Consider the following 23,809-nt stretch of genomic DNA (forward strand, 5'->3'; position numbering starts at 1 on the left):
TAAATGTTTTCATCCGTAAAATTCCAGGATTAATACGCGTTTCTTTAATTGCCTCAAATAGACTTTTATTGAAACTAAATTGGTTTTAAATCAGCTTTTGAAATCTAATATCGCCATGACTTCGGAATTAGACTACACAATTCATGTAGTTTAAGGAAAAACATTCGAACTAGATACTATCGCAGTGTTTGGCATTGCGCGCCATTGATCGGTGTGTGTAGTGCGGCGTTTTAGTGACGCTAGAGAGTGCACAGAGTGAGGACGCACGCAGCAACTTCTCCAAATACTCAAAACTCTAGTCAAGCCACAGTGAGGTGGCCAGAATTTTTATTCGTCTAAAGTCTCATATAACCGGCAAACTGTGGGGATCAAGCGTATTTCCCCTGCCGCCGCAGGTCCACCAAGCTTACTACCCTGTAAGTTTGAAATACTTTAAGCACTTCTTAACCAACATAACCTTGATGTGCATGCGTTTCGACTTGCTTCCTTCATCCTTGTTTCTGTATCCACCCCCATTATTCATATCACCATGGTTTAGTTAACTAGGTTAGACTGTAGAGCGCGTTTTAATGCACAAGTGGTATTATTAGCTACAGCTTTAAAATTTTGAATTATTTTTTTTCTTGCATTGAGTTCAAAACGTTTGTTTATTTAGTAAATTGCGTTAGGAGTGTTGAAGTAGCGATTCGGCTTACTGGGTGTGCGTGAAGGATTGAAGCGCGTGTGCGCTTGCGGACTCGAGTTAGCGTGCGTGTTCGTCCCGTTTATGTGAGTTCGGCTTCAAACGGCTGATGTTCTGTCTGCGCTTCTTTCCACAGAATATAAGTATGAGATTAATTTTTCGACATCGTCGAAGTATAGGTTTTTATTTCACGACACCGTCGTTGGAGAAGTTTTAAAGTGTGGTCAAAGCGGAAAAATGTCATCACCCTGATTACGTTTGTAAAAATGAAATTTGACAAACGTAAGATTTCACTTTAGAGCACTACGGCATTGATTCTTCGTTTAGTTTCTCTTCATCTGAATTAGTTCTGATTATATCGCGTGCTTATAAATTTAATGCAAATACGTACTATGTTATAAAAATAGTTGTGTCTTGGAGTACATTTATTATTTAGCTATACTAATAAGGGTTCACACTTCTCAGAACTCATTTTGTGTGTGTGATTGTATAATTTCCTTATCAAATGCTAACAATAGAAAAAACTGCTGTGAATCTCCTTATTAGAGACTCATTCTAAATAATATATTCTTTGTTCATTGTATTGGCATAACAGCTAAGCAGCACAACTGAAGGATGGCAAAAATATAATGATTTACAAATATCTTCACTTCATTATTGCTCACGTTTTCATCCAATTATGTATATGCTGGCAAATCTATATCTAGTCTCTCTTCTCAAATTGAACTTAGTATTGTGAGCAAAGTTTGTTTACAATTTGTTTTGGAAGTAATCTTATTTTTTGAAGGAGGCTATGCCTCTAAGGAAATATTCCATAATAATTAGCATTCATGTTAGAAGTTTTTGAAAATAATAAATCATCTGTGTTCTAATTTTTAAATGAACCTATTGTGAGTTTTTTTAAATTCTGGACCAGTGCTTAGAAATACAGGTATTCCTCAATTAAATTTAATTTTACTGTTTGGTAGTAATTTGCACACCCAAAAAGATCAAACAATACTTGGAGCCTCTTCAATTCCTTGATAATTATTAAATCAGAAACAATAATTGAGGTTTCCATATAAGTAGTTGTCTTGATATTCTTTGGGAACATAGTGACATTTGAAAGGGTTAATAGATGAACATATATATATATATATATATACATGCATTGGATGAGAAGACCTATTATGGAATCTCTTTAAAAATTCATTGATACACTTTTCTAGTAAATCACAATTGTACCCGGTCTGTCTATATTGGCAGTTAATTCGAGGGATAGGGGTGCTGATTTGCAGTTTATCTCAGAAATATGGCAAATTATCTAATCTAACCCTTGAACTTGAAATGCTTCTAAATTCTGTAGCCAATAATGGGACAGGATGCCCTCTGATTCAAACCTTTTTTCAATAAGAATATGAATAGCATTTGTTGTGGGTTTTATTAGAAAACTTCATTTGTTGAGGTTTGAAATATATGTGTATTTGATTATGCTGTTGTAATGCACTGAGGTTGATGTGTTACAGGTACGTATTGGCGATGGACGCAAGGTGTTGACTTAAGGAAGGTCCATTAGGGTACGTAGGCACTTGCTTGCTCCAAAATTCTGTTTAGTGATGTTTGATTTGACTTCACTTATTGTTTCTGGATGCTGCTCGAGGCTTGCTGTGACAAACGGGAGTTTTTCTTTCAGGGTTACTTGCTTTATTTACATAACTGGTCTTCTGCAAGAGGTCTTGTTGGCTGCTGATGTGATTTGTTGTGTTGACCAATAATCGGAAATTGTTGAGACTCGCTTGGAGATCTCGTCAAAGCTGAAATAATTTAAAGTGAACGACGCTGGACTAACATGAGCATGTGATTGTATGTTTTCATCTGAAGTTAACAACCCAATATTACCTAGCATGTTGACAGTTGACTTGATCATGTGTAATGTGGCTTGTTGCTCTTCCTTGTGCATTTGTTGAGAGCAGTTTTATCTTGCATAGTGCATGGGCACAATGCTTGTACTATCAGGTTCTTGGGTTATTGAGGCCTTTTGTTCTATTATAAAACGTTTGATGCTGTTTTTAGCAATTCAGTTCGTGCACAAGAAAATTTTTCAGCTATGAAATTGGTTTAAGACCGTACCCGAAAGTCGTTCTTGTCTGCGTATCCTATATCTCTATCTCTTCTCCATTCGCGGAGCCCATGTACGGTTATAACTTGGATGCATCTCATATTTTAGGGTGTTAGTTTGTCGTTTATTGGAAACCTCCTTTGGTGTCATCGATACCATCGTAATATTTTAATTATTCGTCTGTGGTACTGATATCCTTGTATTTAATTGCGAGGTCGCTTTTCGGCATATTTATCCTCACGTCGTTTTCACCTGCTACTTTCGGTTATGCTAACTTCTTGAATTGCTTCTTGAACTTTTATTCGTATTCTAAATGACCAACCGTCAACTCAGAGTGATTTAGACATGACCACAATATCAGTTCTAGATTTGACACAAGTCGTTGTTCTTCTACTTTTAAGATATTGCCATTAACAGTCACCGTGCAGGTCACTCGTGTATGTCTCATGGTTTGAAAGCTTGCTCGATAGATTTTTGCGCCAGCCTCCTAATTATTCAGAAGCTCATCATTCAGTCGGTGGTCCTCTTCATTTTTCGCTAGAAATCCATAGAAGTGAATAAAATACTGACACGATTCTTAAGTTTTGTCAAATCTTTGTGACTTGATTGAGCCCCTGCTCAGGTGTTCATGCTCTGCGCCGAACTTGTACCTATGCTTTATATATATTTCGATTGCCCTGATTAAGTGTTATCTTGGAGAAGATTTTTTTCATTGTCATGGATGTAGCCACGTGTTTTCTTATTATTTAGTCGTGTTTGCTTGTAGGTTTTACGGAATTTTTAACATCATACAGACCACTTTTTGGTATTAAACGTGAATGTGTGAGGCAATAAAGAGCATGACAAGACGATGAAGTTCGAATTCAATTTTAAAAGGAAAAATACAGAGTTTGAGCCAGATCTGATGTAAGATCACTGCTATGTTACAGTCGTTTATATACAGACTGATAATTACGTAATTCTGTCATTTTTTGTATTGTTATGCGTGACCACCAGCACGTTTAAGCTTAAGTATTGCAATCTTGTGAAAATATTTTGTATTCTTACGCTATTCGTTTCGGTAACATCTAGGCTGATAGTTTGCATCAAATTTCCAAAGGCTGTACAGTGCGAATCGGTGTCGTTCCTAAAAATATCTCTCGTTAGTATCAACAAACGCGGTTGTAGCTTCATGTCATTCCCACAGCAATATATTTATGCGTAGAATATACATGTGTTTGTAGAAACCGGGATATTTCTCATGGAAATTTTCATTGAACAAGTCCAGGTTTAAGTTGGTCGTAGCAAACTTTATTTTCAGTTGTAATAACGTGAAGACGGAGTCACTTACAGTTACTGAGTTCTTTTCTGAACTGTGTTTTTGAACTGCGTTTTGCGTTTTTATAAAAGACAACTTCATTTTAACGAGTATATATACTCGTTGATGCTGCCCACGTGTCTGCTGCTTAAGTCTCGTTACAAACAAACGACGCTTCTTTCTCTTGCGCACTCAGCGAAAGCTGGTTTTTAGCGTCACGCACTATCTCGCTAGGGCTCTCAGCGAGGTTCTTACGGCGTTTTTTTCTTGCGCGTTACTTTTTCACCGGGCTTCGTTGGTGACGAGAGGGACCAGCTAGCTCCCCTCAGGTGTCTCCTCTTTGGCACAGTGCCTCTGTGAGTCAGCGCCACTGCCCCGGCTATTGTCTGTAAACACAACGCCGTCTTGCCACAACATTGCCCTCTTGTGTGTGTGCCTCTCTCACTCCTCTCGTCGCTTTGCTTAAACTTTGTTGCGTCTTCGCATAATTTCCGACTTAACAGTAGACTATATTTCATTTTGATGGAATCTGCTTGTTGTACTCGTGGGCAAATTTTAGACAGTTCGTGATTGGTAATTTATTGTTCAGATATATCCCTTTTCCCTTCGTGCACCCCCTTTAAATCCCAGTTTTCCTTATCCTCCTGCAGTTGCCTCATAAGCTATTTTGTTTCTAAACTACATGCAAAAAATTGCCAGTTAAAATGTTGTTTGCGGATATTCCCTGCGTGTTTGATTTTTGTAACGTGTCCATTTTTCTCTTTAGGGTCTATTCGCAAACTGCTTCTGTGTCAACAATTTTTTTGTTTGATCCTGTTATTAATCCTGGTATAAGAGAGGCTTATGAGCGATGTTCGTTGCTGGCGCTGCTTGGCCTCAGGGTTCTGTGAACTCTATTAGGTTGCAAGTTCAAAGCGCGGTTTATTTGTTTAATATTGACCAATTTATTGGGCTCACAATCAAACACGTTTTATCGTCATCTGTCGCTGGCAACGTTCCTGCTACTTTTCTGATCTAGGAACTAAAAGTTTAATCTGTCTTTAGGGAAAAATTTGCGCGATTATCCTGCGTAATCGATTTTCTAATTAGATTCATTCATCTTTTGTAACATCTGCGTTATTTAAGTTATGCGACAAGAATATTTCTTGTGTGTGAATTTATGAGCTAGTTTCTCGTTACCTCGCGCCTCTTGATTCTGATACTCGTACTTGAAGAGGTTATCAAAAATATTACGCCTATCATGTTTTTTTTTTACTTTAAAACCATTGTCTTCGGTATGAATGATCTATTTCTTGTAAAAAAAAGCTTATTTAATTGCTTATATTAATGTAATTGCTTACAATGCGTCACAAGATGCAGCGTTCAGGCAATACTAATATAACGGTTGCTCTCTTGCTCGTCTATTTTCATTCTCCACTCTGCAGCGGTATAACAATTGCAATTTGGGTCGCGAAAAAGAAAATCAATTTACACTTATCGACGCGGAAGAAGAGCATCGTCTTCTAGAGCGACCACCAGACATGAGGGAAGATGCTTGACCGTGGCGGTGCGCTGAACGAAATAAATGTTTAATATTGTTCAAATAGTGACACACTTTCTGCGCGAAGCAGAAAGTGCCCTTTTCCCGGGACAAACTGGTTCATGGTTACCCACACAAGAGCAAAAAGTTTATCACTAATTGGACAAAGTCACAATCATTTCACTGAGTGTAAATACGCAACAAAGCGTTGTCTGTCAATGGAGGTGCGATGCGCCTGTTTGATGAAGCCTCGGGAGCGCCGCTCCATCAGTTATGCGCGTCACAAGTGTTGAATTTGCCATTAATTAGAGCTTATTTTATGCTACGCTCAGATAAGTGCGGCATGCCCGCCGCGTGGCTGGCTATAAAATAAGAGCTCTTAATTGGTATCGCTGGCTAATTAGCGTCGATGCTCGAGAGAGAAAATTCGACCTTTCTTGTAAGATATGCGGCGTTCTTTCCTGGTCCTTTGATGTGGTTGTTCCGACTTGTACAACTATTATAGTTGTGATTTTAAAGAGATATTCATTTGCATAGGAAATGGAAGCGTTCAAATTTCACCTGTAATTCGAAACTTGTCTTACTTTTGGTTGTCACATGTTTTTATAAGTAATGAGAAACTCTTATTTTGTCTGACTTTAAATTTAATCAAATAATATTTAGCTCTGTACTGAGATGCTTTATCTAGGATAAATTCTGTCAGGTTAGGTTTATATTATAATTAAATTCGTTCCACCTGTTTATTATTACCTACTCTAGATATTTAATTTATTTACGTTTCATGTATGATTGTTCACAAAATATTAATTGCCGCTAGAAAATGCGTAGCAATGTCTCCGATACTCCTTGTAATGAGAAGCGTCGCCAAAACGAGAGGCAAATGAGTGAACGAACTGCCAGTATCAGCGTGAGTTTTGGACTGCAGGCATATTCGTGCCTCAGCAGGTCAAACCAATTACAGTAATAGGCACTGGCTGAAATTCTCTGCCCGTGTGAACACTTAGCTAAAGTTTTATCAGTCTACTTCCTGTATTTTCAAATTATAGTCTTGGTATAACAACGTATTCTGTTTTCTTCACCGTTTTATGAATACAGTACTTGACTTCTTTTTCTTTTCTTAACTATAAACAGGTACATGGCTCAAGAATTTACCGTTTTATTTCGGCATTATCTATGAAAACTCCGACGTATCATCTCTAGTATTTTTTTTCTCTCTCGATTGGTCTATATTAATTTTAAGTGTATATTTTGTAGTATTTCCCCGTTGTGTGGTCGTGAAGGAAGCTTTATTGAACTTCATTACATCGCGTCATCTTAATGTGCGTTTGACTGATTTTTTTCGTCGTCCACGTTTGACCTACAAACAGTCTGATCATCACCGTGCAGAGGCATGGTTCTCTATGCTTGGATTTGAAACCCTTGCACCGCTTCACATGTTCATCACCCTTGATAGCCACCCGTGTTAATAAATCCTGCTCCGATCTGACTAATACCATCTTTAGTTCGCAGCACAAGAAGCGCCACTCGGTTGTTTGAATTGAACTTTCGTCCTTGATTGATCTTTCGGTTTAGCTCACCCGTTCTTCTTATGAGTTTGGTAATGTTTTTTTTTTCTCAAGATGAGGCTCCTAAATTTGTTAATAGCGCCATAGCGGTGATAATTTTTGGGGCGAAAATTCTTTCTGACTATAGAGAACTCACTATACACTGTTACGTTTATTTATTTACGCATAAGCTTAATAATTTCTACTTTCTCATTTGTTCTACTCATCCATTTTCGTACATCGCACAAGCAACACAACGTGTAGCGCGTTTTTTTTTCAGAATGACTATCGATAAAAATAACTTGATGCGTTGTTTGCGAGGGATTTGTCTTTCAATGTCGATGTGATGAGGATTTTTTCTCGACCCCATACGGGTATACCCGCCTCTGCGAGTTTCGTGTTGAGAGTCGCGAGATTGGCAAATCAATGGAGACGAAATGCCTTGTCGCCCTACGACGCCAATCCTATTTGCAGTTTGGCTCTGCGTTCCACCGAGTAAAGCCGAACTATCCAGGGTAAATTCATTTTTTGCTCGCGACTCTCACTCACTTCACTTCTCGGCAGTGGCCTCGTGTGAATCGGTGTTGTGAATGCCCTACCGTTCGCGTAAGTTCTAAAGTTGATCAAGTTCAGAACACGAACAACCGATCTCCAGTTATAAGGCAAATGTTAGATTGTAAAAGCAGACTAAACAAACGACGAGTACAGCGTATTCATTACAGATTTTTGGGATCCGCGCTGATCGAAAAAGTATCTTGCATATATATTACATTATTACCTACCTCGTGTGCTTTATTGCAGTTCATTCTCATGATCGATATCGATAATTGCGAAACTGAAAAGTGATGTCTTGGAAAGATTCCAATGATGATAAGAGAATTCAGGATCTTGCATAATATGAAATAAGAATGTTTTAATGAGAAAAACAATGTCATGCGGTTTATTGACCGTTTCTAGCTGTGAATCCTAATTTCTACATTTTGCATTATCCTATTAGCATTATTTCATTTGCTCTTGCCTAGATCTATTTTCGCGCAGTTTTCTTACTGTAAACTGATTCGGCAAACCTCGTCGTTTGTGTATTGATTACTTGCAAGCATGCATAATTCAGTACTCAGAAGTGTGTCATAACGTCAGTGATCATCAGGACAAATTGAAGTCGCCTATTGACAGCAGCTTCTCCTATGTTGCATTTTTTCGGATCGTCAGTGTAGTCCTTACGGAGTGCGGTCGTCAGATCGTCACTTGCCAGTGCACAGTGCGGGACCGTCTTCAGTTGCAGCGAGCCGCGCGTTGTGAGTGCGGGACCGTCTTCAGTTGCAGAGAGCGGCGCGTTGTGAGTGTTGTCACAAAGGCAGTAAAGTAGTGATGCGCGGTGGCATGATTACGTACAGTGATGTGCGATGCTTGTCACAAGGCTTATCTATTTTAGGGACGGTGGTGAGGGGACTGCCCAGCTCACGCCGCTGCAGGCCTGTCGTTCACCACTGTCACTTAGCGGCTTCCTTCGCTTCTTCCTTTTTTTAATTCTGACAGGCTTGTTATGTTTGATTTCGTTTCTCTTATACTCGAGACTGCGATCTTTCGAAAAAAATTCCTTTTTGGTGTCGTGTCCCGATTACGTTGTTATGACTCCGGGATTTGTTTTTTTTTTGTGTCATTTATTTTAACATGGCTTCCAGTTTTCTCCGCTATTTAATCAAAGGAGATTATTTTCGATATGAATTATAAATGTATATACCACTCTAAATCTGCTTTGATTTTTCAGTTCGTATATGGCGATGTATAGTTGCATTTAGTGGTTTTTGTTTAAAAACCACTAAATCACTCTCGGAATGTAGACCTTTAGTGACGCAGGTGATCTGCATTTGCTCAGAAAAAATAGCGAGTTATTAGCAGTCGTTAGGGAACTGAGTTCACTGGCACCGCCATATGCCGTCGGCCTTCGTTTACTGCTGCCTGACACTAATGCTTCGTGAACTTTAACAGCGTCCTGAACCTTAACTTACGGACTTGTGGTCCCTTTGTCGTCGGCTTTGCCTGATGTCGTGGAATGACCTACTCACGACGCAGGGCCGTCAAAATGTGGAGGAGAACGTCTCTGCTGTGGAGGATGGCTCAATTTATGTGATGGTCTGCCTCACTGGCCTCGAAAGAAGCCTGGAAAGACGAACAAAAATATCCCTACCGGGGACACGAGGGATTAATTTTCATTCGTAGTTAGCTTAGCGATAATTAATCTGATGAATGATATGAGGTTGCGGTGAACTTAGATGAGTCGAGGAGTAAACGTTATATTGGCGAACTGGCTAACAAAGACATTAAATATATTTATGAAGTCAAAATGCTTTCTCGATTCATATTTCCTTAGGTATTAGACAAGTCACGAGAGAAAGTGCTTTGTCATTCATATCTCGAGGAAAGGGATTCTGCCGAATGCATTAAAAAATATCTATATATAAGCACGCTGCTTGAAGAACTGCTGATGACCTCACCACACCTTTGTTATTTCTTTTTAATCCTGACTAGGTTCTGAATAGAGATATTCAAGAAATATAAATCATTGTACGGTATTATAGTACATAATGTTTAATTATGTAAATAATCGAGCGAATGAATGAATCTGGGAATTGAAGGGAAATCAGTTGAAATTTGTTCATGGATCTTTTCTGAGAAAAACAAAACGGCTTATTTCTTTAAAATGCTGGAAAAAACCGTGTTGAAGGATTGTTGGATAACGCAATGGATATACTGAGTATTAAACTGCTTATGAATTTATGAACCTCAACTTTTCAGGTTGAAGTAGTATTTATTTAACCCTCTAATTGTTTTGATGAAATTGTTATCTTGACAGGTCATTTGCAAATTGGTGTCAAGATTCATGCTCGGCTGCTCGCCGGATTGGATTCATACATTCGTTCTCAAAACAGGGAATTGTAATGAAATTCCGCATGCATCCAACAATCCATGCTCCGTAATTAACAGAAATCCCGCGTAAACAGACTAAAAATCTTTATTACGAAGCAACGAAGGGCTATTCTATGTTCGGGAATAGCATCCTCGTTTTCGCGTGTAGTAATATAACTCTAACGGGGTATCGTACTCAAGCCTGTTATGTTCATGAGTTTAATTACATTCATGCCTGACATTACTTGGTTTTAATTAGGAATCGAGGCTCGACATTATACGTGGCTTGTATTTGTGCAGCCTAGCGAGCAGGCGTGTAGTCTTTCCGGGCCAGAACGCAAGCATTGATCAAGATGAGCGTGTCGTCGGTGATGGAACGAAGCTGCGCTCTCTGTATTTGCCCTCGTCTCTCTGTAAATAGGCACGCCCACGGGGCGGCTCCATGCAGATACGCGTAAATGTGTTTACCTTGTCGCTTTCGTATTACGCGCGCCTGTACGGATCATGAATGGAGCGTCTCGGTAAATTAGATGAGGCACCATGGCGTATAGCTCCATGCTACGATGTCTTGCCTGTGTGAACAACATTAATCAATTGTCAAGCTTATTACCTTAGTTTCAGCTTCTGGTATGCATTTCAATTCATTGCTTGACCAAGACTTAACATGAGAAAATTTTAGTTAGTACTAAAGTTTTGACTGAAGTTCCCACTTTTTCAATGCAGTCAGTGCTGAGAGGCATTGGCTGCATGTCGCGAATGGCTTGGCATGACGTTTACGGGCGCTGGGTTTCGTATCTCATATACTACTTTTCCATCTCAGGATTGCTTCCGTAAACTTGCTCTCAGGGGCCATTGCGAGTTCATTTTGTCAAGTGGCGAACGAGCTTATGTGTCAGTTCGTTATGAGATGATTGTCATCCGCTGTACTGAGCGCTCTAAGGTTTCTCATAAAGATCCTGTTTATGCTCTTACCCGACTGATTCAACGATGAAAACTTCAACATGGTTATAATTGAAGTTTAATTTCTTCAATCAATAAAGCACCAGTCCCGATCTGCGAGAAGTCTTGTAGATTAATTGAGACTCTTCCACGAGGCCTAAGACCTAATGCTTTGATGTTTGCATCAAAGCATTAATGTTTGAAAAGGTGTAGCATCCTTTTTTGCCTCTACTAATGTATTTTGCCAAAGTGTTGATACAATTAATGCGTAATTATTTCCATAACAAGATTCTCTCATATTTTTATTATACCGTCTATTGACAAAACATGAATTCTCCTAAATACCACGAAGCATACCATGCTTGAATACTAGTTCCCTACATACTACGATCCCAGTGGAGTGCATTTCTCCCTCCAAATAAGCAATTAATTTCGCCAAATTAGTCTTTAATAGCCATAACCTTCGTGCTATGATTGCCTGCAAATTATTTCGTGATGATTACGACAGCCACGCCATCAGAATTACGCTATATTTTCTCATTATATGAAATCTCTACGGGGATTGATGAATTTTTTGTGTCGTGCGACCACAAAGATGAACCGCGTTATAATGTTTTTTTTTTTTTTGTCAGTGTTGTGTGATCGATGTTTTATTGTGCGGCGGCACAAAGAACGGCAGTGGGCGTGTATCGCTGATCACCAACTATTTGCTTCATGTTGGTTCAGAATAACCTTCACTTAATTTGTTCTTGATTACCTTAACTCGTGGTGCATGGTTGACAGCACTCAGGCTCTTCCTGTGCAGCGCTCATGTCCCATGCACTGGTTCGCTGCACTCTAACAATATACCGACATGCAGAAAATACTGCACGTTTCAGTTTGATTTTGAAAATATTTACTTAGAGTTCACTTATTAGATCATATGAAGGGCGACTGTCACAATTTATTGCGTCGTGTCACATATTATAAGCAAGATGAAAGACTAGCATGGTTTTGCCTTTTCTCGAGGCCATGTCAGAGAAAATCGTGCAATCATCAATTTTGTCTATTCTGTGAGACTAGTCTAAAACGATAAAATCATCATGCAAATGCTGATAATTAGTGCTTTTTTACGGTGTTCATTGAATAATTAATTTGGTGTATCGGCACGCGCGTTTTATCGCGTATCTCTTCGCATCAAGACTCGACGCTGAAACACCGCCGCTCTTATCTAACTCATCAGTCCGTGACAAGGGCCTCTATTGTTGTTAACGCCACTTGACCGCCCATACTAGTACTGATAACGGAGATAACGAACGCTTGTGCTGCTTATCTCATACACACGTCTGCGCTGCCCTCTGGCTTGTGCAATTGACCAAGTATTCATGTCAATCGTGAATAAATTGCTGCTACAGTAGGTGCAGTCAATAACTGTAAAATATTCAACTCTACGTAACATTACTCAGCACACTATTTACTAGACTGTCACGAGGTTGTAAGTGAATTGTGGTAAAATGAAAGCCCTGCTGCTATAGACAATACATTTATTGAAGAACATAATAAGGCAGTATGAAAAGGCATTTTTTTATTATTCGTTGTGTTTTTAACAAATGATACGATATGCTAGATTTTTTTATAATTTTTTTGTTAGACGTGAGTATGCCAAGACTAGACGTCCACCGCGGACGCTTCTAATTGATATTCAAGTGCATGCCTAGAAACCGTTAGCCTGTGTCAGTGGCCGAGGGTCGGGCCGAAGCTCTGCGAGTCTTGCGTTGCGCAACAAGAGGTGGGAACGCAGCGAAATCTTCTCTCAACTGCAAAATTTAATTTATTTCTACTTTTGGTGTATGCTCGTGTGTAATTATGATAGTTGTTCTCCTTTTTTATCTTTTTTTTTTTTGCTTAACGCATGTCTTCTAATTATTGTGCTCGCTATAGCCTCTTGTTCTTGGCTCTATTTAAACTGGTCTCAAATTAAAATTCGTTCTCCAATTCATGCACTTATGTAACTTACCGTTCAATATTACTGTTCTGTTCTGTAATATTGATTCATTCTTTTTATTATTCAATGTTGCCAACATTTTCGCTTGAAAGAAATGAGATACATGACGGATGAAACCTCCGATGACGCCAGTAGCATGTTCATGACAAGTTTGTGTGTCAACAACTGAGTCGTGCAGACTGCAGATACAGTCAATTTTTAACATGAACATGTAATTTCTATTCTCCGTTTAGATCTCAGTCTTGTTCGTAGATCCTGTTCACTTCAGGGTATTTCGATGCACAATGCTGGAATACCAAGGAGAGAAACCGAGCATACCAAGTTCTACCATTGAAACCCGAATGGCTTTCTACTGGTACTTCTAACATCCGGATAAGCATAACGCAGGCATATCTCCTGCATCTCGAGTTCAGGATATGCTGAGCGGCCATCATAGCTATGCGTGGCCTCTACTCGTCCTACTTTTACTTTCAAGCCCACCCTACACACCCCTCCTCGTTTCATTATAGTGCGTACGTAGTTTCGTCACCCCAGCCCCTACTTCACTTGATGATTGCTCATCCGTGACAATAATAGAATTTCTCAGCTTTTTTCCCTTCGCGTTGTAATTGTTCGCTAATGTAGTGTGTTTTTACGACGGAATTCGTACAAAAAGTATAGCTTTCGTACTAGCTGAATGTTCAGTGAGGAAATCTAACGATTTCACAGTGTGCATGTGTTCATTTCCTCGGTATGCGATATCGATGAAATAATATCGAAAGTTTTACATCTATGCTATTTTATAGCACATGTTATACGTAATTTATATGACTTAATCGTCGTGGAATTTCTGCGAAAAACCTTTTAGTGGAAACTAAGTTCAGGAATCAACACTTAACATGCTATTGTAATAACGTTATATACGAATTTTACTTGCCCAAATAAAAGTACCAGTTTGAGGAAATGAAGTTGATGTGTGTTCATAACTTTGTATGTCAAAACTAAATATAGTGGCACATTCGAGGCTCTGTGTGTACCGGCCATGCATCCTACAGTTAATAGGTTCCTTGCGTCTTAGCGTGTTGCGTGTCGAAGTGCCTTTGTTTTGTGCTGAAGATGCGTTGCTGGAACCCTAATTATCAAGCATTCCTCGTTACGCTCTTGCTCAACGGCCCCGCTCACCAGCAATGCACTATAACCTTCTGCAAGAAGCCTTTATGAAGATGCTGTGCGTCTCGCTGCATTAGGAACAAGGCGTAACATTTAGAATGATCATCCATTGTAAGCCTTAGAAACTTTACTTTAAGCTTATACTCTCTACCTTTTTGCATTCCAAATTATTTTATCGGAACGAATATTTAGCACAATTTATGGAACGAGTCTGGGACGAAAAACTCTTTTTGCAAATGTACAATTCTTTCTATTTTATCATCGTTTACTGTTTTGCAATTGGAGGAATTTGTTTTTGGATTTTTGCCCTCTTGCTTGCAATTGGAGAAATTTTCCTAATTTTAGTCTCCTATTGTAAAGGCTTTGTGTTTCATGACAGAAAAAACCTTGATTGCTGATATATGGAATGATATCATAAAATGGACTTTGTTTGTGTGTAAGAAATTATTACAATACAAGCTTTACTCACTGAAATCTAAGAAAATGTTTAAGACAAATATACGCTTGGTTAGTCGCAGTACTGCCAGCGAAGTTGTGTCTCGTAATTACTGGTTGCTGGAGCGACGAAGTGCGCCGAGGTAGGAGAAATTGAAGGGAGGAATTGAGGGGAAATATAAAGGGACTGTGGGTAGGGGCTGTTTTTACTGCGAGGCTTCACCATCACGCGGGTGAGAGGGAAGAGGCTCTCTATCTCGTGTGTTTCCCACGACTCAACGATTCTTGCACTTTCTCCATCCTCACTTATAAGTTATACCTTGCCTCCTCTTATCATGAAGAGAAATATTTATTTATATGTCAACTTGGAGATATGTAGTATATATGTATCTCAACTCGGTTGTGAGCCTTCTTTAGTTTTGGATGTAATACTCGTGTTTAACGACGCGGATTCTTACCAAAATTACTACTATACTATAAATTCTTACCAAATTACTATACTGTTTATGCCAAGTTGCGGCATAAACAGCTATCTCAGCTGACAGAGAAATTACTACTGATCAACTTAATTAGTAGACACGAGGATGGTTGCTGTTAACAAACAGAACAACAATATTTTATATCTGTGATTGAAACATCGCATCAAACGTGCTTAAATAAACGTCACCAGAGCTATACCAAGAAATATACTTCCTTAGAAAACAACATCTGACATTTTGCTGCGCGGTCATCTCTCGACTGATATGACTAGACGCTTCTTGGAAAGTGCAAGGAAAGGAACTTAGAAATCAGTGACTTCATTCGTGCCGGTGTCGTTTCGTCTGCTGATCTAACCGATTCATTGGTCATGCATTTTTAAAAGATATGAACAATGGCAAGGAAACGCAAGCTAGTGTTGAGCGCTTGTTATATTAATATCAATAATATGCACCATTGCAATGTCCAGTAATAATTACTTTTTGTCTTGAATTCCATTTTGTGAAACTCGTATCCTAACATCTTACAACACTCGTCTTTCTCTGCCCGCTGCAGGCTTATGTATGCTAAGTAGCTGTTAGATAAGATTTCCAGTCATTATGACGGGATTCTATATATTTTGTCATTGCCTGCCCCTGCTATGTCTTTGTCATTGCCTGGTAGGTACTACTTAATAGTCTGTCAAACAAGCATACTACGAAGCAGTTTGATAGTTTTGTGATCTTTTCAATGTTTGTCAGAGCTTCTCATGCTAGAGAAGCTTGTAGAGCTTCTCAGAGTACGTGTTAATCGTTGCACATTTCATCATTTCACACATAAGTGCAATCAGTAATTGACGTGAATAAAATATTAGTGTTTTTTGAGGTAACTCGACTAGTGATGTTAGTTAGAGCCCTTGGTCTCGCCGACTCATTTCCCGAAGGTTGAAGACTGCGTGCTTCAGGCCGGCAACAGAGCTCCCTTGTTCCTGCTACTCAGTCTTCGTTTGTCTGGTCCTGAGCAATTAGATATCCTGTTGCGATCTAGACTGCTGCTTTGGTGCTCTTCTTCAGCCATAGCGCACTCCTTGGTTTTCACTTCTATTGCTTCTGAAGAAATTCTTGTGCGGAGCCAGTCATTTTGTACACGAGGTTTATGGTACTTTCTTTAAACTGAACTTCGAATGCACTATTACTTATATTAATACTCGTAACCATTTCGCAAAGAGCTAATAATGTTCAAACAATTTTATATAAGGGACATAACGAAGAATAATTCCCTAGCCCGCTTTTTGATGTTGTGTGGCACTTGCAATCGATTGTATCGTGATGAGCGACTTCAATATTCAGTGCTATCCTTTACAATGAGAAATATAGTGATGCGGCGTATCAAAGCGCTACGTATCCCATAGGCGTGTCACGTGACAGCACAGGCATTCTCGTGTCGCGGATGCCCTCGACATGAGGGCATCAAGTATCAAGTACCTATCGAGGACATTTGACTTCTGTGTAAGTCGACTTGCTCTGGCTTATTCCACTTTATCTGTTTTTCGTTGTGATGAATTCGATAATTTTTTGAGTTACGTTATTTCATGAGAAAATTCATCAGATGACCTGAAAATCTACTCAACGAATGTTACATTTTCTCAAGTTCTATTTTGCAGTTGATGAATCATCTTTCGGATCACGTAGCGTACGCAACGTGTAAGTGTTAGCTGTTTGACGTATCAAATATTTGACACTGGTAGCATTTAATCAAGAAAAGATTTTCTTTGTTTTTAAACTGCCTGTAAGGTTATAGAAGTTCTAACATTGTAACATTGTCACTGAAGGAATCAACATTTTAATCGTATTAAAAAATAATTTTGTGTTTGTCGTATCTTCTTCATCTGTCCAAGTTACGCTGTTTCTCAAACGCGCTGACCTGTTCATGCTATGAGATACACTATGTATCTCGTACTCTCAAAGAATGTATGAGAGATACAATGTTTGTTACATCTCTACCTCAACGAATAACTATTGCAAGCACACGCAGTGGGATGAAAGCAAGAGCACCTTGATATTGGCCTTGAAAGTTGTTCTGCTTGCCTGCCAGAGATCGTAACACCTGGTCACTCGTGTACCAGGGCACGGCTCTCGTAGCGGCTGCGTCCAGAGGAACCTGTTGCTGTGACACTGACCTCATCCACTGAGCTGGGTCCTTGTTGTGATCTTGCGGTCTCCTGATCGCGTTCACATCTCATACTGTTGTCTATTGAAGTATTGATGCCTGTGGCAATATTAATACTTTAGGTTGGCATCGTTTGGCTTCAAAATGAGATTTTTTAAATGTGTATATAGGCTATTTTAAATTTTTTCTTACTTATTAAATAGTGCTACATTAAACTGTAATTTATTCCGTCCAGTTTGTTGCATTTAATGTTTATAGTTCAGTCATTGTTCATTGTTTTTGTCGTATCTTTGTGCGGCTACTCTATATAGTGACCACACTTCACCAACCACCTCGGTCTCCAGCTGTCAGAGTAGCTGCCTCGGTGGCATAGTTCTTTTTTTACCGGAACGTCATTCCAGGCATTGTTATGGCGCTACTTTCGAGCGGGACATCTCGACGAAAACACCTGGGTTCTCTGCGCCGTCATTAACATACATTTTCAGCATTGATGTTTGGCAGTCCAGTCAACCTGCCTCGCATTATCGTAAGAACGCGCGCGCTTGTCTACTCTTGTTAGAGTAGATTTCTTTCAACATAACTGTCGTCTGAGAAATTCTTCATTGGTCAGCCATGGAGCTACTTGAACTTTCTTGATACGCAGCTTGTCCAGCAGTGAAATCGTCACCGCCGTGAAATTAGGCGGCCATTAGAAATCTTTCAATTTGTTAACGTCATTCTTCTAATGTATTGTAAATGTAACTGTAGCGTACTGGCAGTACAGCATCTCTATGAGTTCCATCTCGCTGATATTTGGTATTGTTTTTTCCTTCAAATTCTTGAAGCTTCCTGCATTTCAAAACATTCACGCAAAACTTTATATTGTTTATTGTTAATACTTTTTAGAGCCAGAGTAATTTTTTTGCGTTCTCACTTCGTTCAAATTTACTGCATTCTAACTTGTGCTGTGATGTAAAATTGACTTGCGAATTTGCGCTAATGATTTTTTCGCTCCTAATCACTTTTCGGTCAAACTCGCTCACGTGGAAAACGTGCGCTTAACTTGCTGCAATACGCACGCCAGAACTTGGACTCGCCATAACGAGTGTACTCAGACCTCGATGGAAGTGTTGCCATGTTCTGGAGAGCCTTGTGCCACATGTAGCTTATCGCTGGCCTTGATCATTTGACCCATCGCCCTACAACGTTGCTGCGTAACTGTACCACCTGTATTTTCCAGTACCATTAATATAACTCATTTTGTGACATCAGTGACATTTACCCGGTGATATTTTGTCGTGACACTTCTTGGTTGTGGTACTGTTTGTTATTTAACAGTTAGGAAAGTTTTACGTGCCGAGATTGTTTCGAACAAGTTGGTGCACAGAAAACGTTTACCTTGTTAAATTGTCACTACGCATGCTTTGCTAACGTAGTTAACTGTTTCCCGATGTTCTGTAGACTTTCTCATTGTGAAGTTGTAGTTGTATATGCCAATATACTACCGCCCTGTCTGGAGTTATTTCTTTCATTGCGTTTCGAATTTTTTTCATAATTTTTGCGGGTATCACAATTAGACCAGCAAATTTAGAGTTTCATAGTTCGGCTCATCCACACTCTTCGGTGACGTCTGAACATTCTTTTGAAACGAAAGTGTTGGAACTTCAAGGTTCATGGTTTCACCATCGCGTTCTTGTCGCCCTTTCGAAAGCTTTGTTGGGAATTGACTTCACTTGGAAAAACTCGCCTTGTGTTTCTGTTACCTTTGCATCTGCAAGATTCAAGATTTATTTCTTGGCCATCGTTTGCAATGACTACGCTGAACTGTCAAAAGTTTCATTCCACCTTTAATTTTGACGATATATCCTGGCTCCTCAGTGTTCCCGATAGCTTTACCATTTGAGCTGTAGTTGCTTAAACATGGTATTTTTCAATTTTTTATTGTTGTACTATGTTATTAATGCACATACTGAGAAGCTTTCAAGGTTTTCCCTTCGTTTCTGATCATGTTAAAATTTATCTGGTGTCAGCTAGCTAGATACTTATTGAGGTTGAAATTGATTATTGAAGCATGCATAGCCTGCTCACTATGTGCTGGCGATGTGGTATTCATGACAATTCATTTTGATCATATAGTGATGACGCCCAAAATAAAGGCATACTGAAATTTATTTTCATCGCTAGGAATATTGGCCGGAGTGTAAGTGTATTGGATTTTGTAGATAAGGGGATTATGCTTCATAACAATGACGGGCGTGGACACTTCTGTACAAGAAATGTGTGGGCTATGAGTGTAGCACCTTACACTAGTTATCCAGGCTTGTACAGTTTACACATATATATACCCTAGAAGTGTGGGTGAGGCCATCTGGGTGTGACCAACTTCTTTCTGATGGTCGGTCTAACAACACATAAATCACTTGGTTAGATAAGCGCGCTTCCAGTTTTGTCCTTATAATTTCTGTCAAGAAAGCTCTCTGATAACAGTTTTCGAGTCGAGCTTCCTTGATACTGGTCTACTCTGCCCAGATTTCAAGTCTAATTCATTATAAGCCATTGGCATCTTTTTCTTCTCTGACTCTGCTCAGTTCTTCAAAGTTGAGCGCTGAATGTTCAAACATCACGACTGAATGTTGGTTGTTTCGTGTATTTTTTCGAAATCTTGCCGTGTAAGCTTTTTCCATCTTAATTTAATGTTTTTGTGTCGCCCATAATATTATTAGTCTGCTAAAGGGTAGGCCTGAATGCCATCGATGTAGCAACCGTCAAATATTCATCATTAGTTTTAAATGATCGCTTTTTGGCTCTGTCATCGCGTTATTAATATTGAATCTCTCATTATTTCTTTGATGTCGGTATCCGACATCTGGCTTGAGCCGTCATGTAATTTTCTGTTGTCCGTTAGGCATATGAACTTACTGAATCACCCTAACGTGCGTTGGGGCTACGCGCACATCTGTCGGAGTAGTAGTGACGACGAAGATGATGGTATATGCAGGTCGCGCGCGCCTTTTTTGCTCCTAGGTTCCTGTTGGCGGTATCCTGGAAGCTCTCCCCTCCTCACAGCAGGAAAAACTCCCCTCCCTTCTCCTATTTTGTACTGTGACCAGCAGTTGAGTGTGGTGGACCCGCAAATGATGGACGACGCACATACGAACGCACTCACCGCTCCCCAACCAATGAGCTTTGTTGTGAGCTTCAAGAAGAAAGAGAGCTCAGTACTGAATAAATGGTTGCTCGCGGAGGTAGTACTCTTAGACGCGCTGTTGTGGTAAACTTTGGAACACGTGATCTGATTCACCAGCGAACAAACGCGTCAGCATTTCATCTATCGCTTTAACATTTGTTGTTTATCAATGACCGACCACTGTGTAGAGTTTGCAGAAAAATTGAGGCCCGTTTGTATTGCATCATTCACATGATTATAGCTTGGTCTCTGTATACCTTCTAGCCTTGCTATCGCCTATAGCTTGTGATCTAAAGTATTGTGTCAACACTCTACAGATTATCGTAACGTTTCCAATGATGATAATTTTATAATCATTATCAAGTACTAAATCTGATCGTGTCTGGACTCTGGTGTGAGCGATAGTTTGATTTGGTATCTGCATGCCAATATATTCAATTTGTTAGTAGGTCTACCTCTTCTACCTGATATGGAACTAGGTCGTGTTTTTCACCCTTGGATGATGCAGGTAATAATATATGTTAGTATGAACAATTGCCTATGGCTATTAATTTTAAAATGGTAGTCTAGTAATCTATAGTTTTATGTGCATTATATAATATATCAACGTTTTGTGAAGATTTTCATATTGAAAGGCTGCGGTATTTGCTGTAACGAGTGGATTCTATTTTACTACTATCATCCCTGAGTTAATGAGATCTGTTTGTGAATCTGATGATTTCTGCAACAAATGGTGGCGCAATTTGGCTGCTTTTTTTTTAACAACCTGATGTGTTCACACGTTTAACGTATGTAATAACGTTATCGATATTTTAACAAAATTTCAACCTCTTCCAGCAATCACTGTCTTTATGTTTGGAAAGACGTGAGGAAGGTGGCAGGGATTGATGATATGTGGTCACATTCTTGTCATTGATGGGTGACGCAGTGCGCCCATGGTTAGGAAGTGAAGCTTCAGGTTTGAGATTAGTCAGGCTTCCGGGACGAAAGCAGCCTTCCCGTGCTGCTGCCCATTGACGCAGTGGGACGGTGTGTGCTCTTAATATCAACATCTCATGGCATCCGCTCCCATTTCTACATCACTGGCTGTTTATCCTTGCTTGGTCGCTTTTAATTCAGAAAGTTATGCATGAACGACGAGAAATTAGCATGAGTCACAATTAAGGTTAATATTTCAGATTGATGTTATAGTTGACCCGATCTGAAAAGAGATTATCCAACTTCATGGTTCACCAATCTGTTTTCTTTTTGCGCGTGTTGTCTGTTGCGTCCAATTATTTTTCAGCACGGATGTGCGGAAAGAGTCATTTGATGGTATGATCTCGTCAATGATCGATCTATTTTTAATGTTCATTTAAAAGTGACACACAATCTCCTCAGTCCTTGTCTCATTTCTCACGGTTAAAGCCACCGCTGTGTGTAAGATACCGATATCTGCATCATGACACGATTTTTTTTTTCTATTACAGGTATGTATTTTATTACTTCGCCAACGTAGCGTCTCGTTGCATACATTATTATGAATGCAAAAACATTATGGGCAAAGAAATTATTTTATACCGAGGATCGAAAATAAATATTGTAGTGGTCTTGTCCAAGTTTAGCTGAGTTCAGCAAGTGATGATATGTACTGCATTTACTACCAGACGGTCCGGCTCAGATCCTTGAGTTCCTCCCTGGAGCAGCTGCTGACGAGTCTTTTTCAGGACTCTTCGGAGACCCGTAGTCCATTTTGCGAGCCTCGGTGAGCGAAGGATTTTATTGTAGAAATGAGCGCCGATCTCTCGGATTGCGTCAAGGACTCAACCGAGCATCGCGTTGACGCTTTTTGTTGGATAAACGCAGGATAATTGTGTTTCTTAAATTTGTACGAGAGACTTTTTGATCTCTGTTGACTCAGTTTTGAATAATTTAACATCATACATCAATTATTTCCTAATATTAAGTACGACTCGCTTGAATTTTCGTGCAAATTCTACAAGGACAGAAAATAAAATTAAAGTATAGCCATTCACAAATAATTTTAAATAAAATTAGATTAAAGTTATGGTTCTGAAGTTAACCCGATAGCCACCAATCGATCGTCTGAGGCGTGCGAACATTCAATTATACAACAAGCGAATCAGAACGAGTGCTGCCTTTTCGATGTGCTTGTGCATTTTACTAGTGAGGTGTGTCCTTTGAGACGCAGGAGTTCCGCGCAAGGCCAGGAGGAGCCCCCATGCTGCTTTTAAAGCATTTTTTGCTACGTTATTATGAAGGTCTGAGATTATTGCTGCGCCTCTCCCAGCCACGCATGACGTGTCTAAATTGTTATTGGGTGCAACCGTGTGCGTCAGACCGCACGAACTTGTAGTTCTTTTACTCTCGCAATATTTACGATTGTGCTCCATAGATTCAAAATTATCTTGGGATTGTGAAACGGTCAGGTAACGATCTTATCGCAAATTTTGTGCTCGAATCATCTTTATTGCAGGAATCGGATGATTAAGCTTTTCCAATTGCATATTTTTGACGGCCGATGCTCCCAGTGAAATTTTTGTTGCAAGGGTTATGAATAATGCACTCCGGTATACGAAGTTCATATTCACGTCAAAAGCTGCGAAACATCAATCACTGACTATTTTTAGTCTGGCGTTATATTTGTGTCTATAGCGAGTGGCTGGAGTTACAAGTTTTTCACTTGCAGCTTTCATGTCTGTCAGGGGCTCTGAATGCTGGTTTTATTCAAGCTTTTCCGCATGACAGCTCAAGCGCATCCGGTCAACGTGTAGGCTTCCGTGTCCTGTGTAGTTAACTTATTTACAATTATTCTTTGATTGTGTGCTTGCCTGCAGTTGCGTACAACATTTCCGTCACGCGTTCCACAACGAAACCACGGACAAGTTTCATTATTGGTCATGAGTTTGGATTTTCGTCAGTCTTTAATATTTATATATTATTATACTTCTCTCATTTATAACAATTTAAGAAATCTTATAGTGCATCTTGATTCTTGACAAATTACATGGGGCTTGTACATGGATTTATACTTTGTTTGTGATTCATAGACGTATCAGCTGAAACGTTGCAAAACGTAAGTACAACATTTTTGGGGTTGATACCTCAATTATACTTAACAATATCTAATTATTTGGAAGTATAACTTAGATGTAAATGTAACTGAAAAGTGAAACCCATCATATTTCTATAAGCAATTCTCTGTACTCGTGATTGACTATTTGAGCTAAATTTGCAATAATTATTCATGAATTCCGGTTGGAATTTAAATGCGATATTCTTGGCGCTGTCAGACATGAGGTCTCGACTGCTGTGAGTCACGTACGTCACTCACGCTATTGGCATTTTTGTCGTCTTATTCACACATCGCTGTGATGCTTGTGCCATTGTTGGTACAAATCGTGCTCTAGTTCAAGAAAACATCTTGAACTCCGCAGTAATGACAAAAGCTCTTTTGTTTAATC

At 39.4% G+C, this 23,809-nt stretch overlaps 1 protein-coding gene across 11 annotated transcripts in view; it reads left to right on the top strand.

Annotated features, from left to right (window-relative positions):
- The first annotated feature begins 243 nt into the window (after window positions 1–243).
- Window positions 244–23,809, top strand: part of LOC108666900 (RNA binding protein fox-1 homolog 3) — a 105,957-nt gene continuing 82,391 nt past the window's right edge. For 8 of the 11 annotated variants that reach the window (XM_047883688.1, XM_018153863.1, XM_047883687.1 and 5 more), the window contains exon 1: window positions 20,393–20,853. In XM_047883688.1, the coding sequence (XP_047739644.1) occupies window positions 20,815–20,853 (39 nt within the window). In that variant the 5' untranslated portion in view covers window positions 20,393–20,814. Of the gene's footprint in view, window positions 417–2,187; window positions 2,239–20,392; window positions 20,854–23,809 lie in introns of those variants that run through there. The other 3 variants (XM_047883682.1, XM_047883684.1, XM_047883685.1) reach the window with 2 other exon arrangements.

Source organism: Hyalella azteca, unplaced genomic scaffold (genome assembly GCF_000764305.2).
Source record: "Hyalella azteca isolate HAZT.00-mixed unplaced genomic scaffold, Hazt_2.0.2 contig13460, whole genome shotgun sequence".
NCBI lineage: Eukaryota > Metazoa > Arthropoda > Malacostraca > Amphipoda > Hyalellidae > Hyalella > Hyalella azteca.